The sequence below is a fragment of the Lissotriton vulgaris genome, chromosome 5 (assembly GCF_964263255.1).
Source record: "Lissotriton vulgaris chromosome 5, aLisVul1.2, whole genome shotgun sequence".
Classification (NCBI taxonomy): domain Eukaryota; kingdom Metazoa; phylum Chordata; class Amphibia; order Caudata; family Salamandridae; genus Lissotriton; species Lissotriton vulgaris.
Window position 1 is genome coordinate 1,927,247,265 of NC_141693.1, and position 22,772 is coordinate 1,927,270,036.

Consider the following 22,772-nt stretch of genomic DNA (forward strand, 5'->3'; position numbering starts at 1 on the left):
TGTAAATGGTTGTTGGTTTGTAAGGTATCGCAACTGGTTACTGAAATGAAGAATGTCCACCTGATTCTCTTGAATATCTATATACAATGGCGTTCCCAACAGGAGTACGAAATGGAACTTTTTAAAGATGATATGAATACTTTAAGTGAAAAGTATGAAAATAATCTGATGGTCATAATGGGAGATTTTAACCATAAACTAAATATTAAAAAGATAGACCCCAGGTTTGAGGAAATACTGAGCTCTTATGATATAAGGACAGCTGATTTCCCCGTGTGTACATCAACCAAACAAGATGAAGCGCTTGGTAAATTTTTAGGATTAAAGACGTTATTTTGCTTGAATGGCAGGATGGTACCCGACCGCCCAGCTAAACAGACCTTTAGAATAGGTAATCAATCTTGCCCTATAGATTACGTATTCAATCATGCCTGGAACTACGCTACAGTAAAAAGGTTCCGGGTATTCTGGCGCAAAGACAGTGATCATAATGCCCTGTACTGTGAATAATTAAGGGGCCCAAAAAAAAGGTATACCCTAAAAGCCTGACTTCAAAACTAAAAGATGAATACTTAGAGAAACTGGCAAGTTTCCAACAAAAACAATTAGGATTAAAGGGGTTATGTTGCTTGAATGGCAGGATGGTACCCGACCGTCCAGCTAAACAGACCTTTAGAATAGGTAATCAATCTTGCCCTATAGATTACGTATTCATTCATGCCTGGAACTATGCTACAGTAAAAAGGTTCCGGGTATTCTGGCGCAAAGACAATGATCATAATGCCATGTACTGTGAATAATTAAGGGGGCCAATAAATTGGTATACCCTAAAAGCCTGACTACAAAACTAACAGATGAATACTTAGAGAAATTGGCAAGTTTCCAACAAAAATTAAACGTGGAGTGTGCTAAAGATTAGAAGGTAGCATGGTTTGTGGAAAAAATAGAACAGGTTGTACAATGACTTAGAGTTCATTTAAAAAGTAAGAAACATGTCAGTGCAGACACGCAATCTAGACAAGGAAGGCAATCAAGGTGGTGTGATCTAGCGTGTAAGAGCAAAAAAAGAACAATACGGAGAATAGAGAGACATCTGAGGATAAGATATGACCAGGATAGTCTAGCTAACCTGATTAAACCAAGGAAAGAATACACAACTTTAGGGAGGAATCAGAAGAGGATCTTTAACCCCTTCGATGCTCATGACGAGCTCAGCTCGTCATGAGGCACAGTGGAGCTGTGCTGATGACGAGCTGAGCTCGTCATGAACAATGGGAGTCATAAAATCACAGCACAGGAGAAAAATCTCCCTAGCAGCCAAGGTGTTAAAGAAAAATGTTGGGAAAACCTGCTGGAAACAATAGAAGCTAAAAATGTTAAAGGTTTTTGGAGGCTGATACAGGACGCTTCGGGTAGGACCCCGGGAACCATGAGCTGCGTAGTTGATGAGGCAGCTTGGGAGGAGTATTTAGGAGAACTATATGAGGCAAATAAAGTACCCATAATAAGTAAGGAAAAAACTTACTGGGGAGGGGCCGTAGAAGATTTGAAAATAGCATTTTCTGCAGAAAAAGTAAAGGAAACCATTATGAAGCTAAATTTAACTTGCGCAGCAGGGCCCGACAATTTACCTGCCATCATAATTAAAAATCAGATAAACTAGTCGGCAGAATTCCTGTCCCATATGTTCGCAGCTATGTAAGACTCAGGCCATTTCCCAAAATCCTGGAGAGGGGCGGTTATCAGACAACTACGCAACAAAGGTGATAGGAAGGACCCAAAGAACTACAGACTGATTAACCTGTTGGATATAGGAGTGCAGGTTTTTTCCAAAATAATCCTTTGCAGATTGAAGGAGTGGGTGGAGCAGCGGGTGATTGTGGCTGCGGAACAAGGAGGATTTAAGGAGGGACATTCTACGATTGACCACTGCTTCGCCCTATGGGCAGTGGCGTGGAAGTCCATGAAGCTGCAAGGTAAGTTGTATTGCTGCCTTGGACCTGGTGGATAGGGAATGACTATGAGAGACCTGATAAGCTATGAGGTCCCTGAAGATCTCCTAATAGTAATTCAGGAGTTGCAAAGTCAGAATTGGGCCCAGATTATCAAAGACACGATGGGGGTCCTGACAACTGAAATAGAAATTAATAATGGCCTAAGACAGGCCTGTGTTTTGGCCCCGCTTTTTTTTGCTATATTTTTAGCAGATCTGCCATCTCATCTGGAGACTCAGAAGTGCCAGCCCAAAAGTGAATGGGAAGCATTCATCCAGCTTGCTGTATGCCGACGATCTAGTAATCTTAGATCAGACCAAGATGGGTCTACAAAGGAAGCTGAATGAGTTTAGCATATATTGCGTGGCAAAAGGACTTACAGTAAACATGGATAAAACGAAAATCCTGTGTTTTCGGCAGAGAGACCAGAAGTTTAATTGGTTGGGTGAGTTGGGGGATTTGCTTGTGTCCTTTCACTCCCTGAAGTTTTTTCCCTACAGGTTGGTTCTGAGATTATACCTAAAGTTTGTCCCATACGCATATTCCACTTTTCATCTCTTTTGAATACTAATTTTGCCTGCCTTCCGGTCAAAAAGGGATTAAGATGCTCTGACATCTCTTGATGTCAGAGGAGCCTTGTCCATGTATGTGGACAGGACATAGGAATGTAGACGTTCACAATTTCTTTTTGTATCTTAAAGAACAGCAAAAAAGGACAGAATGGTCTCAACTCAGACTATTAATGGATGGGTTCACCAAGCGATCTCCCTAACCTATGAATTTCAAAATGTGGTACATCCATCTAACATTCAAGGGAGGTACAATATCAGCTAATTGGGCTGAAGCAGGTGGGGCATCTTTGTAAGTGATTTGTAGGGGTGCGGCATGGTCTTTACATCAGACACTAAAGGTAGAATCTTTCTGATCAGGATGATGGTAATTTTTGTTCAGCTGTGTTGAGATTGGCAATGAAGCAATTTTCAACCAAATAAATATACATATAGCATCACTTGGTTCAAGGTACAGTTTATATGGCTTGGTACGTTCTCATTTTGTTATGACTGGTGCGAGGAGGGCAAGATGAAAGTGTAATAATTTAGTTACTTACTGGTTAACTCCACTATGTTGAGTCATAGTCCTCCTCCCAGTCAGCTCTCTTCCTGCCAACACTGCTCCTCCAATCAGCGGACTTGTAAGTTAGGGGAGGTGGGAAGTCCATTCTTCTATCACAGTCAGTGAAAGACAAGGACACAAAACATTGTGTGCTACATTCTCTGTCTAGTGGCAGGTCGCCTAATTTCTGTATGAATGTGACAAGGAGGACTACGACTTGAGGTAATTTATCTGTTTTTGGGATGGAAATGACCAGAAGAACTTTCATGCCTCTGCACAATCCTGTGGGGTTGTGGGTGTTCACTTATTGCAGACCTACCAACTTGAAAAGAAAAATGGCCATGTGAGAAGGGGTGTGGCTTGGAGGGGCGGGGCTTTATGCCGAACACCACCTTAGAGGCCCATCTGCCCCCGTCGACCTCCTTCCCCCTAAAAAAAAATGTAATAGGTTGCTGATGCTGCCGCCAGTGTTTTCACAACTCTTAGTGGACATCAGCTGCTTGCAGCCTCAAAAAGAAGGTGGAAATTTACTTGTGATGTGGTTTCTAGCTCACCTTGCCTGCCACTGTGTGATATCGGCTCCCCACTGGGTGACACTGTGAAGGGAGCTGATATCGTGTGGCACACGGTGGTAACATGTGAGTTGGCAGGTCTGTTGTTGCCGCATAGCTACCTAAAAAAGTCTAGTATTCCGACGCTTTACAAAGAGTTATGCCAACAGATGACCTCCCAAATATATAGCTAGCAGGAATAAATCTGGTTTGCAGAAGGAAGTGTCTTCTGCTCTGTTTATAGTGTATGAAGGTTAGGGAGTTTCCTGCAACAGAGGCATCTTTCAGTCATTTGTGCAAATAACTATGTGGCTCTGGTACTTATATTATTCGGATAGTTGGGGTTTAAATATCCGCATTTTCTTAATGATCTTCAGGAGTTTTCCCAAACTACAAATAGCGGAATGATTGTCTCAGTGGACATGCAAATGGGAAATGTTTGTTATGGCAGATGGTCTGATGGAGAAACTCAAGAATCCTTTGGGATAAAAGACGAAAAGCTGAGGTTAGGACATATCATTGAATAGTGTCAAACTGGTCCCTTCCTTTCTCTCATAGAGGATTTCCATATATAGTCATAAGCGCTGAATACTCCTGCTTGCTTGTGGGGGACCCGGAGCACTTTTTTCAATATATCTTCTCAAGTGCTGAAGTTTAACTTTCTTCAGGAAGAAGTTGAAAAGTCAATTAAGAAAGTCATAATGCAGCCTAAGGAGTGATCTAAAATCTATTTATCTTGGAGTAGCAAAAGAAGAGACTGCAATGAAATATGCACTCAGTGCATAAATAATTTTGTAAGGGCACCGTAAAAGAACCTTCACAAACCATTTTGCTATGAGGGAAACAGAGATGCAGAAGTGCAGGGCAATGTAGCCCATAGGCTGCCATTATAACAAGCATTTGCAATGCAATAGATCTCGCATTAGGAAAGTTTGAGCTATTGGTATTGTAAATGCCAAATTTTTTATTTATGTGTTGGTTTTGAAAATTGCCAAATGAATAGCTTTTATCATTTACAATACCAATAGTTTTAACTTTCGCAACTGTGACACCTATAGCATTTGTAATGCAATATGTGTTGTATTTACGTGACTTAGATGTATTGATATTACAAATAACAATGGCTTTTAATTTTTTTTAATAATTAATACTTAAATAGAAGTTATTGTACTTTATAATGGCAATAGCTTAAACTTTTGTAAATAACTTTTGTGAAGATTATGATGAGTGTATTTTATTGTGAGTGAAATATTAACATATTTTTGTGACATCTATATCTATACTAATATAATAAAGAGAGAGTCCAAACCTTTGAGGCGGGTAATCTCAGGAACCACAGCACCAATCACAACACCCAATACAGCGTTGGAAAGGGCAGTTGCAGCAGAAGGACATAGGCTATGCAGATGCCCACCATATACATTTAAAAGGTAAAAGAACCGTGCCAGCAAAGTAGTCCCTTGTGGGCGTGTCTGCGTTGTGCTGTAGGCGTGTGCTGGGGGCGTGACAAACGCTGGGGGCGTGTGGTACGTTCCGCCCTTCATGCCATGTCTCATATCGTGTGCTGTGGGTGTGTGCTGGGGGCGTGTGCGGGGAGCGGGATTACGCGAAAAAAAAGTAAGCGTTGTGCCCAATATTTCATTGTTTTTTCTTCCCAGGTTCTGTACATTCCAGCTCCGGGTGTGCTTGCCCCGCGCTCCCCTTTACACCCTAAAAACAAATTCCACCCTGCTCCCTTTAAATACCCCTGCACCCCATAATCATAACCCACCCTTACTCCTTAAAATACCCCAACACCCTTAAAGACTAACCCATCTTAACCCTATAAATATACCCTGTACCCCAAAACCCAAACCTATCCCTAAACCCTAAAAATACCCCTGTACCCCAAAACCCAACCTAGCCCTGAACCCTATAAATACCCCGTACCTCAAAACCCCATACCCCTGAGCCCTAAACATACCCCTGTACCCCAAAACCTAAACCTACCCCTGAACCCTAAAAATACCCCTGTACCCCAAAGCCCAAACCTACCCCTGAGCCCTAAAATACCCCTGTACCCCAAACCTAGCCCTGAACCCTTAAAATACCCCTTTACCCCAAAGACCAAACCTACCCCTGAACCCTAAAAATACCCTTGTACCCCAAAACCCAAACCTAGCCCTGAACACTAAAAATAACCCTGTACCCCAAAAACCAAACCTACCCCTGAACCCTAAAACACCCCAGTACCCCAAAACCCAAACCTAGCCCTGAACCCTAAAAATACCCCTGTGCCCCAAAACACAAACCTAGGCCTGAACCCTTAAAATACCCCTGTACCCCAAAACCCAAACCTACCCCTGAACCCTAAAAATACCCCTATACCCCAAAACCCAAACCAAGCCCTGAATCCTAAAAATACCACTGTACCCCAAAACCCATACCTATCCCTAAACCCTAAACTACCCCTGTACCCCATAACCCAAAACTATATCTGAACCCTTAAAATACCCAAACACCCCAAAACATACCTCAGTACCCAAAAACATATACCTCTATACCCATACTTACCTCCTCCAAACATTAAAAAAACATGCTTTTACAACGAATTTCGGTGTAAATGTATGCGTTGTAAAAGCATATAAAAGTAATGCCATGCGTTATAATGGCATTGCTGAGTCATGGTACTTTCGTAATGAAAGTATGCGGAGTGATGGTATACGGAAAGAAAGTTGCGGAATAATGGGTGTTTATCCTCCCCCGGCGGCCCACATCTCCAGCAACATACTTATATTTTTTCACCACCCATTTGAAAAATGCACAGGTCTCTCTCATTTGGCCAGCACCGACATACACTTTTAGACACACCTCCCGCCACAAGTTCTAGAATTGCGAACTTTAGAGCTGGGGAGCTACGTTCGAATCTCGGCATCAGCTCAACATCCTGTGATTCAAGGCAAATCGCTTTGTCTCCCCGTGCCTACCACAAATGAATGTGTTCTTCTGTAATGTAAATTGTGCTCATGCCATGTTGTCGAGTTCGCGCTATATAATATTGCAAGGAAAAATAAAGTAGGGAAACTCGAGTTCACACACTACTGAACGCGCACTCTTAAGTGCATCAGCAGTGCAGTGTGAATCGGAGCGTTTCACAGGCCTGTCACAGATAAGAAATGCTATCAAAACGAAATCCTACAAAACAATATACTACTGGCCAGCAGCAATTCATACCCGGACAACGTCGGGACGGGCTGCTAGTTTAATATACCTATGGAGGTTTTTACTCCATCGACTTCTATGATCTTTAAACTCATAACCAATGCGCAGCCTCAAGAACTTTGCTCCCACCAGTGCCGGGTCTTCTTGAGCCAGCCATGGAATTGTTCCTCTCTCCAGCTGCTGTAAAAGCAGCACCATCCAGGCTCCAGGAGAAATACTGCCCACTGGAGCAATATCCACTGTTTCTACAGGCTGAGCCTCCACCTGCCTCTGTGTTAATATGAACTGCACATAAATCCCAAGCCACGTCTCCATCTGCTACTTCTCCCCTAATGAGAGCAAAAGACTGGACTAGTCAGGCTGCAAAGTCTGCAACAGGGTAGCTACATCCATGAAAGAAGCCTGCACCACAGCCCTCCTAGGATGGAATAACACTGGGAGGATTTTCTGGAATTCGTCCAGGAGGGAGTTATGGTATCCAACCAGGTCATCAGTGCAGCAGAGGATTCCTCAATTTTAGCCGCCCACAGTTATTATCACCGGGTCTCCTTACACCGGCATGCATGGCTTCGACTGGCATCTATGACATCTATAAGATTATCTTTTTTGGGCTCCGCTCTCTTTTCGGCTCGTACACCGATGATGAAATGGCGGGAATGAAGATGGAGATGGATACTTTGAAATCAGTGGGATTCGCGGAATTTAAAGAGCAGCGACATTCATTGCAACCCTCCCTTCGTTGTTTAGCTTCACAGAGGGTTCAAACCCCTCAATTGAAGTCTGGGAGATCACAACAATATCTACGTACTACTCAACAAGCTAACCAATGGGGGCAACAACCTATTGCATCAAAGCCCTGAAACCTCTCTTTTCCTTTTTACGTTACCCACTCCAGTAGGGGGAAGCATTGCAGATTACCTGGCAGAGTGGCAATGCATTACAACAGACGCCTGGGTCTTGAATATTGTCAAAATGGCTATCATCTGAGGTCATCCACGTCTCGAGCTTCCACAGGAGGAAGTCAACACACTGCCAAAAGAAAGAGGTGGAACCTGTCCCTCTAAACCAACGCAGACAGGTTATTTACCACAGGTACTTCCTCATGCCAAAGAAGGGCAGACAAGAGTTCAGACCCATTCTCGACCTCTAAATCGCAAACAAATAGATTTGGAAGGAAAAGTTCTGGATGCTGGCGTTACATCGAATATACCCTCAAATTCAAACTGGGATAATGGTTTTGCTCAATAGACCTACACAACGCTTATTTTCATATTCTTATCTCAAAGTCTCATTGGAAATTCCTCAGATTTGTTGTGGGGCATAACCCCTAGCAATACGCGGTACTGCCATTTGGCCTCTATCAGCACCCAGGACGTTTTCCAAATGCATGGCTGTGGTGGCAGTGCATCTACGAAAACACAGGATCTTCGTCTATCCTTATATGGATGACTGGCTGATAAAGACGTCGTCCTTCCCAGATGCCCAAGAGTATTCCCAATAGACTTGAGATCTTCTTCATTGCTTGGGTCTTCACATCAATTTTTAAAAGTCCATGTCAACACTAGTCCAGACATTGCACTACTTAGGAACTACTATCGACACGCTACAGGAAAAGGTGTTCCCTTTAGAGGAACGATTTTTATCCATTCTCCAGAAATGGCACAACCTCCAGCGGATGGCCAGTCCAACAGTCCGTATAGTTCCTCGCTCCTCAGGTCAATGGCCTCCTGCATATTTCAATGCTTGCCTCCACATGAACCCTCTCCAGGAGTGCTTGGAGGATCAGTGGAACCAGTTCTCAGGGAACTGGGAGGACAAGATCATCCTAGCCACTCATGCTGTTGGATCACTCCAGTGGTGGTATTCCCTGAAAAATCTCCTGAGGGGAATGCCTTTACACCAGCAGACTCAACACAGACCATTGTGACAGATGCCTCTCTGCTTGAGTCGGGAGCCCACATGAATCCCCTGCAGATACAAGGAATATGCTCTTCAAGAGAAAAGATATACCATATCAACCTCCTGGAACTCAGTGCAGTTCACCTGGTACTCAAGGCATTTCATCCTTCGTTCACAACCGACACCCTGCGTGTTCAGACGGACAATACAACCACCATGTACTACTTGAACAAGCAGGGGAAGAACATGGTCCAGAGCCCTGTCGCAAGAAGCTCAAACGATCTGGCACCGGCTCCTCGTCAGAAACTTGAGACTGATAGCCACGCACCTGGCAGGTTTGCAAAATATCCAGGCGAATGCACTCAGCAAGGTCCTAGATGTAAACCATGAATGGGTGCTGAACGAAGAGGTCGCACAAGATATGTTCAACTTGTGGGGCACACCCTCTACAGACCTTTTCACAACAGCAAGGAAAAAAATGACACAACTTCGCCGCCGGATTTTACCATCCTAGGTCATTGGGGAATACCCTATGGATCGACTGATCCAACACATTTCTTAATGCTTTTCCTCCAATACCTCTGATACCGGCAGTCCTGCACAAGATTTCAACCTCGACAGCCAAGATATTCTTCATCGCCCCAGAATGGCAGAGCCAGTTGTAGTTACCGGACCTGCTACACCAGTGTCTCCGTACACATCTCAGTCCAGACCTTCTAACGAAGTTCAGAGGTCAATTACTACAACCCAACCTCCCCTCCTTGAGTTTGGCACCATGGCTTCTGAGATCGTGCTGTATGGCCACCTAAACCTACCAAAGGACTGTCTGGACTTTCTGAAGGAAGCAAGCGATCTGCTTATGCCTTGAAATGGAGGATATTTTGCATCTGGTGCTCTTACAGGCAGATCGATCCCACGTCTTGCCAGGAGGATGTCATTCTCCCATATTTGTTACGCCTTGGTAAATCTCGCCTCCAATTCTTTTTCATCAAATTCCACCTGTCTGCACTTACGGCATACAGGAAAGGTTCACCAACCTCTTTCTTTAGGATCCCAGTTATTAAAGATTCTGGAGGGCTTAAAGAAGGTCTATCCTCCAATTAGACGTCCCTCTCCTCCATGGGAGCTGAACGTAGTGCTTTCTCGTCTCATGCTTCCTTCTTTTGAGCCTATTCATAAGGCATCAATGTGAGAAGCTGGCTTAGTATATGGCGCACACTTATGTAAGCAGGCACCCTGTACTAATCCAGACAATCCTTATGATGATTTTAGTGGTCTTAGAGAACCTTAGAAAGCTCTCTAGGTGGTAGCTGTGGAAAGCAGCCTTCATGCTCAGTCCAGAAGTGTAAAGCAGCTTGTTTTACCAGAACATAATCTTATTGGCATAGATGAAGTGAAAAAGAACCACACAGTGTATTTATAAAAAATATGTATTTATTATAAGTAACTCACTAACACATACGGATATCTCCTACCCGGAGATATACACAATGCAAACAATACTTTGCAATAAAAACAGGTAAGTAGCACAAATACACAGTGGTCGCCAGGGGCAGACCAAACCATATACGAAAATAGTGGTATGTGACGTAAGTAATCAGGACCCCCACCGAGGCCGTGTGTAGAGTCGGAACACGGTCACAGGCTCAATACAAGTCAACTGGTAAGTTGCAGATGCAATTGTAAAGAAGAAGCACCCTTCCCAGTGGACCCTGAAGAAACCCAGTGAAAAACAGAAGTTTGGAGAGCCATCCTACCCGTGGATACCCTAGGAACCAGGATACCTATGCCAGGGAATCCGGGTGCCTAGGTGGGAAGTGGCGCTGGAAACCGCCATAAAACTCAATGGAGGACTTCAGGAAGATGCCGCTGCTGGAGAAGGTGAAAGTGTGCGGTGGAACCCAAAGGTGGATTCAAGATGAAAAGGTACCTGCAAACAGAGGGGACAGAGTCTATGCCACTCACGAGTAACCAGGAGGTACGGAGGACAAATGCCCACCAATGTCCGGTGTTGCAGGAGAGCTGATGGTGACCTTGGAGCTGAAGCTGTGTGGACCAGGTGACGCTGTGGAAGAGAGCACAAACAAGCCTTGGCAACAACAAACAATGTGGAAAGCGATGAAGGTGCAGTGTCGGGACCAGCAAGGAGGGGACTCACCACAAGCAGGGGAGTCAGGGCAGACCCCGAGCAATCAGGGGAGCCCGCAAACATCAGAGAAGATCCTCAAGATGACCCACAGGCCAGAGGCACTGGAGTCGCAAGGAGACCTTGAGCAGCTCACCAAAGATGCAGGCCCACGGTGCAAGTGATGCAGTGAGGTCGAAGATCTTGGTCATAGGAGATGCTTGAAGGAGCTTCGAGCCAGAAGATCTTGGAGGAAGGAAGCCAGCAAGCCTTTGCAAAGGCAAGTCGACGTGGTGCACAGGGGTTCGATGAGGGATACTGGTGGCAAACTTCCTCGAGGCCTTGAGGGATGTGAAGAACCACCACCTGTATTGCTGAGCCTTTCGGAGTCCGTGGGAGCTCGGGCTCAGCAGACAGATCAACTTTGTTGCAGTGCCTACAGGTGCAAGAAAGTGACTCCTTCACTTCAAGGGATATTCCTTCAGGTGTCTTCGATGCCCACAGGCCTTTAAAGTTTCCTGTATGGAGGAACGCACAGACGTTGCAGCAGATTTGCAGGACGACGAGGCCAAGAGCAGCAGGAGTCTTCCCAGTTGCAGTGTAAGAGCCCAGAGGAAGCTCCAGCGAAGTCCAGAGGTGCCCAGATGGTCGAAGAAGAAGTGGTGTGTTGAAAATAATCTTGTCCCATGGCGAATCTAGGGACCCACCTTCAGGTAAACCCTCAGGTACCCTAAGGAAAGGGTTGGGACGATTTAGGGTTCCCTCCAAGGGGAGGGGTTGGGCAGTGGGGACAATGCTCACATGTGCTTTGTCCAGTTTCGCACCAGAGCCGGAGCCAACAGCTCCCTGAGCTGGTTTGAACTGGACTACGTAAGGAGGACACCACATGTTCCCCTCAAGCAGACTGAGAGACGCTGGAAAGGGCTCCCACCCGACCCCAATACACTAAACCCTGTCTGGGAAGTGATTTTATTTATTTAATTTTATTTATTTAAGTGTATCTTGATATAGCGTACAGCTACCCCAACGGGGTGTCCCGACGCTTCTGAGTAACTTCAAGCTGCATGAGATGGTTGAAAAAGAAGAGAATCAGCAAAACAGATAGGTTTTTAAAGCTCTCCGGAAGGGTTGTTCAACCTTGATCAGGCGAATGGCATTGGGTAATTTATTCCAGATGGCCGCTGTCAGCACTGGGAAGGATTTCCCCCCCGAGCGGGTTTTCCTGAATCTAGGTACGGAAAGTAAGTTTTTGCCAGAAGAACGAAGGGTCCTGGAGTTGTTATAGGGAATAAGGCACGTGGAGAGATAAGCAGAGCCCTTGCCTCGCAAGGCTCGATGAGCCAAGACCAGAGCTTTAAATTCTGCCCTCTTATGAACTGAAAGCCAGTGAAGGTCGCGACGATGAGGGGTTATGTGCTCACGCAGAGGGATGCCGCGGACCAGTCGCACCGCGGCATTCTGGACCGTCTGAAGGCGGTGGCAAAGTCCTACAGACAGACCAGTGTAAAGGCCATTGGCGTAATCAAGGTGTGAAGTGATTAACGCCTGTACCACTGTCTTCCTGGTGTTACTGGGCAAAAAATGAATAAACTTCTTTATCATTCGAATTTTTGCTAAACAGGCCATGGAAACTGTGTGAACTTGATGGTTAAAAGAGAGGTTGGAATCCCATCTGACTCCTAGATTTTTCACTGAGTCCTTGGGGATGGGAGGTACACTTAGATCCAGAGGCCACCAGATGTTAGGGTCCAATGGGGTTGGCTGATGGAAGAAAAAGACCTCCGTCTTTCCAGCATTCAACCTCAAGAAGTTATGATCCATCCACTGGGCGATGGTTCGTAAACAGTTTTTTAAGGGGTCAAAAGTGGTGGGAGTGATGCTGTTAAACGAAAACAAAAGCTGGATATCATCAGCATAAGAAGTGACTTTTATACCCATTTGAGCAATGATATTAAAAAGTGGGGAAAAATATATATTGAATAAAAGCGGGCTCAGGGAGGATCCCTGAGGGACTCCCCACCGGAGCGGACGGCTTTCAGAGGTAAACGGGGGAGTGAACACCGCCTGGGTTCGGTTAGACAGGAAGGAAGATATCCACCCTAACGCTGTACCCCGAACGCCCTTAGAGTACAGGCTACCTATTGTTCTGCCTTCCCCTGCTCGAGTTTGGCTCAGCAGCAGGAGGGTAGAATTGTGTCTCTGGTCTGGGCTCGTCACGAGCACAACGGCGCCGCTGACCCCCCCTCACTGTGGGGGGAATTGCCCCTGCGGCGAAGGGGTTAAGTGCAGTGACCTTAGAAATAGAGAAACCTATATCTGGCATAAGTGGGGCTAGCACCAGACTACACAGGCTGCAATGGCAGGCCTGTAGTTACAGTTAGAGTGATCCCCCTGGGTGGCATAATGCATGCTTCAGCTCATAGGGTACCCCTGGTTTGTATGTATGCCCTGGGTACCTCAGTACCATATACTAGGGCCTTATAAGGGTACACCAGTGTCCAATCTGAGATGTACCTAAGTACTTACCATACCAATTTAGGGGAGAAAGCACAGAGACTGGGGTCCTGACTAGCAGGATCCCAGTCAGACTAGTCAGAAACAGACGATCTCTTAACCCACTTTCTTTCAAACCCCATCTTCCCCAGCAGCGAGAGCTCTACCCTCGCTGGTAGATAAGAAAATGTTAACATTCTGCCTGGATGAAACCGAATCTGTTCACAATTCGCAACAGCAATTTATCAATTAGGGCCCAGTTTGCGCAGGTCAAGCTACCTCCAGACAGTCAGTTTCCGGGTGGATTGTCTCTTGTATCCCATGCTGTTATCATTTAGCTAATAAATCTCTCACTGGTAAGCCCACAGCACACTTTACTAGAGGCAAGGCAGCTACTATGGCTCTAATGAGGAATATCCCCTTAGTGGATATCTGCAAAGCAGCTACATAGAGATCAGTCCACACATTCACTAGACACTACTGCCTTGACACAGATGCTAGCTCATATGCTGAAGTAGGACAGGCATCCCTCAGAAATCTCTTTGCCTAGCTATTTCCATATCTTTTGGTCTCTTTCCCCAACAACGCTTCAGGTGGAATGAGCTTGGTACTCTATTCAACACTTATGGCTATACATGGAAATCCCGTACGTAAGAAGGTATAGTTTCTTAGCAGTATTTCCAGTTCTCTTGTAGGGGTATTTCCATGATAGTCATAAGCAACCCTCCCTCCTCCCCGGTGGAGTAAACAGACACTTTTATGCTCTGCTATTAATCAGCTAGTACAGCCTTTAAAAAGAACTGCCCTTAGGGCATGTCTGTGTGCCACATGGCACACATGCCTGTATTTGGGGTGCTAGAGGGTGTCAAAGTGACACCCCCTGCACCCTTGCAGGATTCGGTATTTACAGAATCGGTAAATACCGATTCGGTAATGCCCATTGATTCCTATGGGCTTCAAGGCCCCTAGGAATCAATGGGCATTACCGAATCGGTATTTACCGATTCGGTAAATACCGATTTTTACAGATTCGGTAATTCAATTACCGAATTTACCTAAATCTCCCTCCTTCAATTTTACCGATTCATAAATACCGAATCGGTAAAATTCGGTATTTATGAGTCGGTAAAATATACTTACCTACATCTGGCCACTAGTCTTTTTTTTTTTTTACTTATATTGGCAGCATATGGACTACATTGCCCTTCACTTCTTCATCTCTGTTTCTCTCACAGCAAAAGGGTTTGTGCAGGTTCTTTTTCTGTGCCCGTACAAAAATATATTTGCACTGAGCGCATATTTCATTGTAGTCTCTTCTTTTACCACTCAAAGATGAAGAATTCTGATCACTGTAGCCTGGTCCTTAGGCTGCATTATGACTTTCTTAAGTGACTTTTTAAGGCCTTCCTTAAGAAAGAAAAACCTTCAGCACTAAAGAAGATATATTGGAAAAAGTGCTCCAGGGTCCATTGCTGGGGGACATGACTAATGACGCTTATGACTATCATAGAAATACCCCTATGAGTGAACTTAAGTTACAGGTAAGAAAATATACCTTACTTACAGTAGTCACTGCTCCTGAAGTGAAGAATAGAACTGACGTATAATTGCCTTAGAGTTTTCGGGTCACTGTTTCTAACACACTGATATCCAGTTAGGACGGTGGTCAGAAAAATTGAGGAGGAACACTTTTTGTTTTTTCCTAGACTCTTCCCTCGGGCAGGTACACATGATTTTGGTAGAAATTATAGAAAACGTATAAAAGCAGAAACTGGTAATAAACACGGTCCCAACTGAGTAAGCAGGCAAGAGAAGACGAGTAACACTTAAAAAGACAAAGGGATGGCCACTCCGCAAGCTTTTCCTGGAAAAAGCGCCAGTGCATGCTATGACCATCGCCGTACCTGTGATGGCTTCAGCCGACACGGGTTGGGCTCTCCTGTTCTCCGATACACCATACATGACAAACTTGTATTTTTCCGAAGGCTTCAAGCCTTTGACTGTGGTGGTTCGGAGGCGCCCATCAACCTCCAGCTGCCGTGGGATGCCCTCGGAATCCTTGTACTGTATGACAATGGAGTCGAAGTCTCCACCCGAGACTGCCCAAGAGAGCACCAGGGAATCCTTCTGGACCTCAGAAATGGAGATATCTCCCACCTTGGGGAGCTTGGCCACTGTTTTCTTTTGCGCAGCTGCAATAGGAAATGGACATAAAGCGTGTCCTCACCCATGAAGAATTTGTTATAATTTCTCCAGACTATGCAGCAAAACAGCAAAGCAAGCAGCTAAGAAGGTACTGCCACAGTAGTGCAAATTAAAATAGAACCTTGTTTTTGACGTTCTCCATGGGAAGGAACAACCTGACCTCTTTGCAGAATTTAGACTAATACGTGCAAACTGCCATCAGTTTTTAAGTCTGATGAGTAGCACAGAAATGTTTGAGGGATAAATGTGCATTTGTGTATACTTACCATGACTAACTTTGCTAGGTATGAAGCTGTTAAGCAGGGATCAATCTATACAAAATCTGCAGCAAAGCATCCTAGAGATAACCACCATAGAGACTACAGTAAGGGTCTATGGAATCCAACCAGAAATTGTTAAGATGCTACCCAGGGACTGGTGTAGAAACCACAGTAGTAGGTCAGGAACGTAGATGGCACAGCTAAGGTTAACCAGAGACACCACAGTATTGGATCAGTCGGGTTCACCTAGAAATGGAGATAGTGTAACACAAGGATAAACGAGAGACACCACAGTGGGGGGTCTGTTGGGTCCCCCAGAAGAATTGATGGTGTAACATAGGGATCGTGTTCGGTCAGAAGTGCATAAAAAGAGATGGCACATCCTGAGGATAACAAGAATAGCCAGAGTGGTGGTTGTAAAAGGCCTCCCGGAAGAGGTATGAAGCAACACAAATATAACCAGACTCCTTTGTAATGGTTCTAAGAGTACCTTCAAGAAGCGGGGATGGCGTAGTCCAAAAACCAACCAAATAGCAGGTTTAGGGGGTCCTCCCATAAGTGGTGATGGTGCAACTTAAAGTTCAGTCAGAGGCACTACAGTAGTGGGCCAGTAGGTTCCACACAGAAGCAGTGATGGCACTACACAGGGATCACTGTAGACCACATAATACTGATTAGAAATTATTACAACTGTCAGAGAACACAAGGGTGGCACCTGGTTCTGTAGAATGTCACTAGGCTCTCCCACTGTTGTCATGTTCATTCCAACTGTGCACAGCTCGATAGTCTGTAAGTGTTTACTAACACATACAATAGTTCTTCCTAGTATTAAGCCTGCTATTTCCATCTTCCAAGCAGTCATTTATTTTTGCTATAGCCTATAGCTGCCAGCTTACTGACCAGGTCGCTCTTTACGGAAAGAGCATCGGACCAACTAAACAAATAGACTAAACTCGCCAGCCCTGGACAAGAAGTAAACCCTGCTCATTCAATCGGGTCATTGAGGAGGTTTCGTGAGCTAAGATTTCAATGATCTATACTATCTAAAGATAATGAGTGTGTCAGTTTTTTCTAAATAACCCCTACGGTCAATGAAACATTGTTCACTTTCTGTTACCATGTGCTGGCAAGATAGCATCATTGGTTGGTCAGGATGTCGCCATTGTACAGAAAAAGCATAGACTACGTGCCACATTGGAGAATGACATTCCCCAAAATAGCAAACAGGCAGCATGATACAGAGAATGATTCTTCATCAACTACACCTAGTTCCTTCATACTCCGAGATCAGCAGTGGCGTGAAAGTCGCCATCTCTGTGGCTGATGCCGGACACAGAGTGCTGGAAGGCACAGGTCCCTGGCTAAGCAAGGACTGCAAACCTGAAGTGTTTCCGCTGCAACTTAGTGTAAGAAATCATGATGCAAGGGACGCCACTAATCGAGGCCTATAAGGCAGATGTGTCTGATCTACGAAGTGGCTTTGGCTCAGAAAAACCCTGGAACCTATTTATAGGTCCATAAACTGGAAACATATTAACAAGGGCGCAGTCTCGCCCATAGCGGACGAATTTATGAGAACAGCTAAGTAATGGTCATCAACTCAGAAATTTCCTCAGAAGGAAGGGGACTTCTTTCATGTAAGCTGCAATAATGAGACCAAACATGTTGCTAATAAAGGACACTCCAAGTAAATAATGTTTGCCATACTCTGCTCTAACACAAGCAATATGAAATTATGAGAAAGGCCAGGCAGTTGTTTTGATGAAGAAGCATTTTCATCTAGAGGTGATCATATCCATGAAATCTCAAGGCTCTCTCGGCTGCAGATCTGCAAAGCAGAAAAATCATGGACACACTGTAGCCTTATCTATGGAATCTTATTTGGAGGTGAACAGAGGCTTATAACCGGCAGCGACTTGGCTGATGGCATCTAATATCTTGAGGCAATGTTAAACAAAGCTCAACGGCAGTAAGAGTCAATTGTTCTTGGGTTACTGTTTGTAACAGTTGATTTATCTGGGTCTGGTCTGGAAGGCTGGGGCTTAAACATACCATACATAGGCAGTAGAGCATCCCAGTTGTACCTCTTCGTCCTCAGATAGTGGCATCACAGAGACCCCGCCCCTAGACTTTTCTGAATTCTGTGTTCTCACAAAGACAGTAAAAGGTGATCTTGTTCAACATCAAAAAGTAGACAATCACTAAGCTTGAAGTAGAATGTTAGCCATGCTCCTCGCCTCCTGCTTTTATCAGCTAGGCGGCTGTCCAGCACGCCAACGAGAGAAGCATCTTCTCTTAAGGTGTTCTGACAAAGCAAAAGCAGAAATTGCGTGATGGCAAAAGCATTAGCGGTGAAGGCTTAACAGCCAGCGTTTGTCGGGAAAGCTAAGCCTGCCCTACCTGTAGTTGCTTGAGCTGACACTGGTTTTGAGCGATTGGATGCAGATATACCATGGAGTAGGAACTTGTACTTCTTGGATGGCTTCAGGCCTGAGATGGTCGCAATACGTAGGTCCCCAGGGATAGGCAGCTCTAGGGTATTCTCCTGAGCATCCCTGTACAGAATGAGGAAAGAATCAAAGTCCCCACCCTCGACAATCCAGGAGAGCCTAAGTGAGTCTTGCGTGATGTCTGAGATGTTGATTTTCCCCAGCCGGGGCTGGATCTGGGCCTTCACCGCTGTAGCTACAAGATACGAAAATACATAATCTTATTCATTTCAATATGTATATTATTTAAATATTCCAGACGCATGAAGAAGAATAAATCAGACACAAAACATTTGACAAGGGCAGTATGTGGTGGTACAACGTGGGTCCAGGAATGCTTCTTTTCATATCCAGAAGCAGCGGGCACTGTGACTGCACACAAATGAACCGGATGCTTAAATGCATAGTTCATCTACCACGAGGTAAGTCATTATCAGCAGAGTTTGGAGTAGACACTGGCTGACGCAAATGGAAATTGAAGCATCTCATGACCTGCTGGTGTCTCTGAATTGGTAGCACCCGGTGCAGAGTCTGTTACATGTCTGGATCATCTGACTGGCCTATTGCTTAAAGGAAGAGGAGGAGACTAAGGGTTAGACTGCTTAGACTAGCTTCACCTCTGGCACAACAATGGCAATAGTGAAAAAGAAAGACCATGGTGTTGATAGCTTCAAGACATTTGAGATATATTTCAAATGAGTATTTTTCATTTTTGGATAACAGAACCTTGATATGTCTGGACATGAAGCAAGACATCATGGCCTTGATACCACAATCTAAAAAGTATACATGATGTCAACAAGTTTGTTTGTTTTTAGATCACTTGTTTTTTTGATAAATATACCAGTGATATATTTACGGATTGGTTTCATTTCTTATTCCAATACTGTTTTAGAGGAAATAGAGACTGAAGGCCCGATTCACAGAACTAACTTAAGACAAAATCCTAAACTTACTACCATTTTGTTATTCACAGAAGGTACTTACTCATTTTGGTATTCACAGAAGGCACTTACTCATTTCGATATGCACAGAAGTTATGAGTCCTAACTTTAGGACTCCTAAATGCCTTCTGTGAATACCGAAAGTTTTAAAGTTAGTATTTTTCTCAGTTTAGGATTAGTACATTTAGGAGTCCTATCTTTACTACTCCCAAACTGAGAAAAATCCTAGCTTTAAGACTTTCGGTATTCACAGAAGGCATTTAGGAGTCCTAAAGTTAGGACTCTTAACTTCTGTGAATACCGAAATGAGTAAGTGCCTTCTGTGAATACCAAAATGGTAGTAAGTTTAGGATTTTGTCTTAAGTTAGTTCTGTGATTCGGGTCCAGAGATTTAACCCCTCCCATTTTTGTTACTGATTTGGCGGACAATGAGGCCTTTTAGCCTGAATATCTCAGACCCAATCTCTTGGTCTAGGAAGGTAATGCAGGGAGATATTTATGCAGAATTGGACTGGATGATATTCTGGTTACCCCTACAATGTGTTCTTCCTCTTCCAAATCTATCAGTGTTGCCTTTGTGCGAGCAGATGCTTTCATGGCATTTGAAGTGAGATGTTTGCAGAGTGATCACTACCCTCAACTTCTCATATTTCACATGTTTTTGGCTTTTAATCCTTGTGATCATAGTGTGCATCAACCAGAAAACGAACTGATTAACCAGAACAATCTGTGAAAGGCCAGTACCTTGATCAATTGAGAGAAATGCTCATAGACGTATAATCACTTTATATCAAGATGTTTGAGGTCAGTGGAATATTCTATGACCTTTCATTTATGGTTCTTGCTATGTCTTGCAGAGAAGTTATATTCACATATGTGGTAGTTACGTTTGGCTCTCCTGTGTTTTTCCTGCTCTAGTACGCATTTAAAATTAATAACATATTATGGTGCTTCCACTAAAAGCATTTGCCTCAAAACTACGACTATGGCTCATGCTGCCTTTTGTGCCTTGTTGTGTAATGTTTTTAGATTTGATTACACATTTTAAGATTAAAGAGGCAATTCTTAAAAAGATTGTAATTTTATTCCTGTAGGTTTACTCCTGCATTGTAACGTTAGCCTTTTTGCAGTATTCTTTGGTCAAGCCATAGTTCTCCAGTATTGGATCTTTCATAGATACACATGCTTAAATCATTCCCCGTTATCGAAGTGGGAGTCCCAAAGTACAATATTAAGCAGTATGTATCACTATTGCAGGGTATAATGGCAACAAATGTGTCTGTTTCCTAGCCTATCTATGTCTTTTTTTAAAAGGACTATACTTGAACTATAACCAATCAGGTGACAGCACCCTCTAGAAGAATCAATCAATCATGTGTTTGTTAAGCGCGACTACTCACCCGAAAGGGTCTCAAGGCGTTGAGGGGGGAAGGGGTGCGGGGGGGGGGGGGTTGCAGGTTCCAGTCCATCAAGGAGGGGGTCTGTCGAAGAGCTACGTTTTGAGGTTTCTCGTGAAGATGGGGAGTGATGTAGTCTTTCTGAGGTGGAGTGATAAAGCGTTCCAGGCTCTGGTCACGAGGAAATAGATGGAGCGGCCTCCTGATCTGGTCTTTCTGGTGCGGGGGACCATGGCGTAGGAGAGCTGGGCTGATCGTAGGGTCCTTTGGGTTGCGTGAAATTTGAGTCCGCTGTTCAGGTATGCTGGTCTGGTGTTGTGGAGGGCTTTGTGTTGTGTGCTGGTGATGAGGGCGTGAGTTCCGGTCTTTCTGTGCTCGAGGGGGATCCATTTCAAGGTCTTATGTAGGATGCAGAGGGTGTGGAAGCAGGAGGATGCGACAGAGTTGATCTGGTGGTCCATTTTGACCTCGGACTCCAGGATGATTCCAAGGTTGCGTGCCTGGTCCATGGTAGTGGGTGGGCTTCTGAGGGCGGGAGCCATCAGGTGTTGTTCCAGGCGTCGGGGTTTGGGCCCAGGATGAGTACTTCTGTTTTGTCAGTGTTGAGTTGTAGACAGCTGCTTTACATCCATTTGGCGACAGCTTCCATGCCTTCTTGAAAGTTGTGTTTGGCTGTGTTGGGTTCGTTGAATAGGGACAAGATGAGTTGGGTGTCGTCTGCGTATGGCACCACGTTGAGTCCATGGGTTCCGATGATAGGGGTGAGCGGAGCCATGTAGACGTTGAAGAGCGCGGGGCTGAGGGAGGACCCCTGGGGGACTCCGTAGGTGGTTGGTGTAGGGTCCGAGCGGAAAGAATGGAGTCTGACATGCTGCGTTCTGCCAGAGAGGAAGGAGTGAATCCAGTTAAGGGCCTTGTCCCGAATCCCTGTGTCATGGAGTCTGCGTGTTAGGGTGCAGTGGGAGACTGTGTCAAAGGCCACTCCCAACAGAGGCTGGGTCCCTCAGATTTTCTACCGCAAATTGTGTGAAGGGAGGTGCCTCCTTCATCCTGGACCTGACTTCTCTTCTCTTATAGGCATGGTCATAAATTTCATGAATTCAAAGATCTCAAAATTCCTTAGGACTGCAGGTGTGTTCTCTCCAAGTCAAGGTGGAAGCCACAATAAAAACATGTAACCAGTAAAGGAAAGGTTTCTGCCTATAGCATCAGAAATCAAACCTACATCCTCTACTAGTATAATCTGGCAGATATCTCCTCTTGCTAGATCAGTCACAGTTGGTGCATGCATCTGTTAAGAGATGGCTTACATCAATATCAAGATATAGATGCTCAACACATTTTCTCTTTTCTGTTCTAGCAGAATCATCAAACACTTCATGAAATAATTATTCATAGTTTATTCCTACGGTAAGGGCTCCTTCCCCGGAATGGCACCTGAACATAGTTATTTCTCAACTCATTCCAACCAATTTACAGAGCAAACCTCATATTTCTCATATGGAAGGTCGCCTTGTTACTAGCGCTCCCTTCCGACTTACCGTTCGCGAGCAGGAAAAAAACTATGCTGCACATCGCGAAGCTGAGTTTTTTGCACTCCGCGAGCTACGCGGACTACAAAAAACTCCGCAAACTCAGCAAACAGAGCGAAGTTCACTGCACAGATCTAATCCTAATACCAGCCATTGGTCCACCTAAGTGCAATCGGGATGTGCTATGAATCGGGTCCAAGGTTCCTAAATGTTCGCTTGTAATTTCCCAAAGTCGCACTATCGATTATCTTCAATCCACGCTTGATTAATTCAAGCTGCCTTCAATCCTGACAAGCATGGTCCCGCACGTTGTCACTCATGACAGAGCTTAAAAAATATGTGAAATTACCAACACAACCTTTCACCACCTGACTATACATACTTACACCTCAAAAGTCTCTAACCCAAGAAGACTGGCTTCTCTTCCAGGGGATACTCATTAATAGTCATAAGCACTGAATTATCTCCGCCCATGAGCGGGGACCCGGAACACATAAACAATATACATATATATGTGTAAATATAACCAAAAGTACAAAGTACTAAGTAATTATACACATATACATGTA

The 22,772-nt window shown here is 44.6% G+C and overlaps 1 protein-coding gene across 15 annotated transcripts in view; it reads right to left on the bottom strand.

Moving 5' to 3' along the window:
- The window catches only part of TNXB (tenascin XB), a 743,838-nt gene that overhangs the window by 192,971 nt on the left and 528,095 nt on the right, over nt 1-22,772 (bottom strand). For 13 of the 15 annotated variants that reach the window (XM_086924531.1, XM_086924530.1, XM_086924535.1 and 10 more), the window contains 2 exons: nt 18,242-18,526; nt 15,281-15,568 (listed from right to left, as the gene is read on the bottom strand). The exons of the other annotated variants lie outside the window; for them this stretch is intronic. In XM_086924531.1, coding sequence (XP_086780657.1) covers nt 15,281-15,568; nt 18,242-18,526 — 573 coding nt within the window. The remainder of the gene's footprint in view (nt 1-15,280; nt 15,569-18,241; nt 18,527-22,772) is intronic. 15 annotated transcript variants of the gene reach the window in all.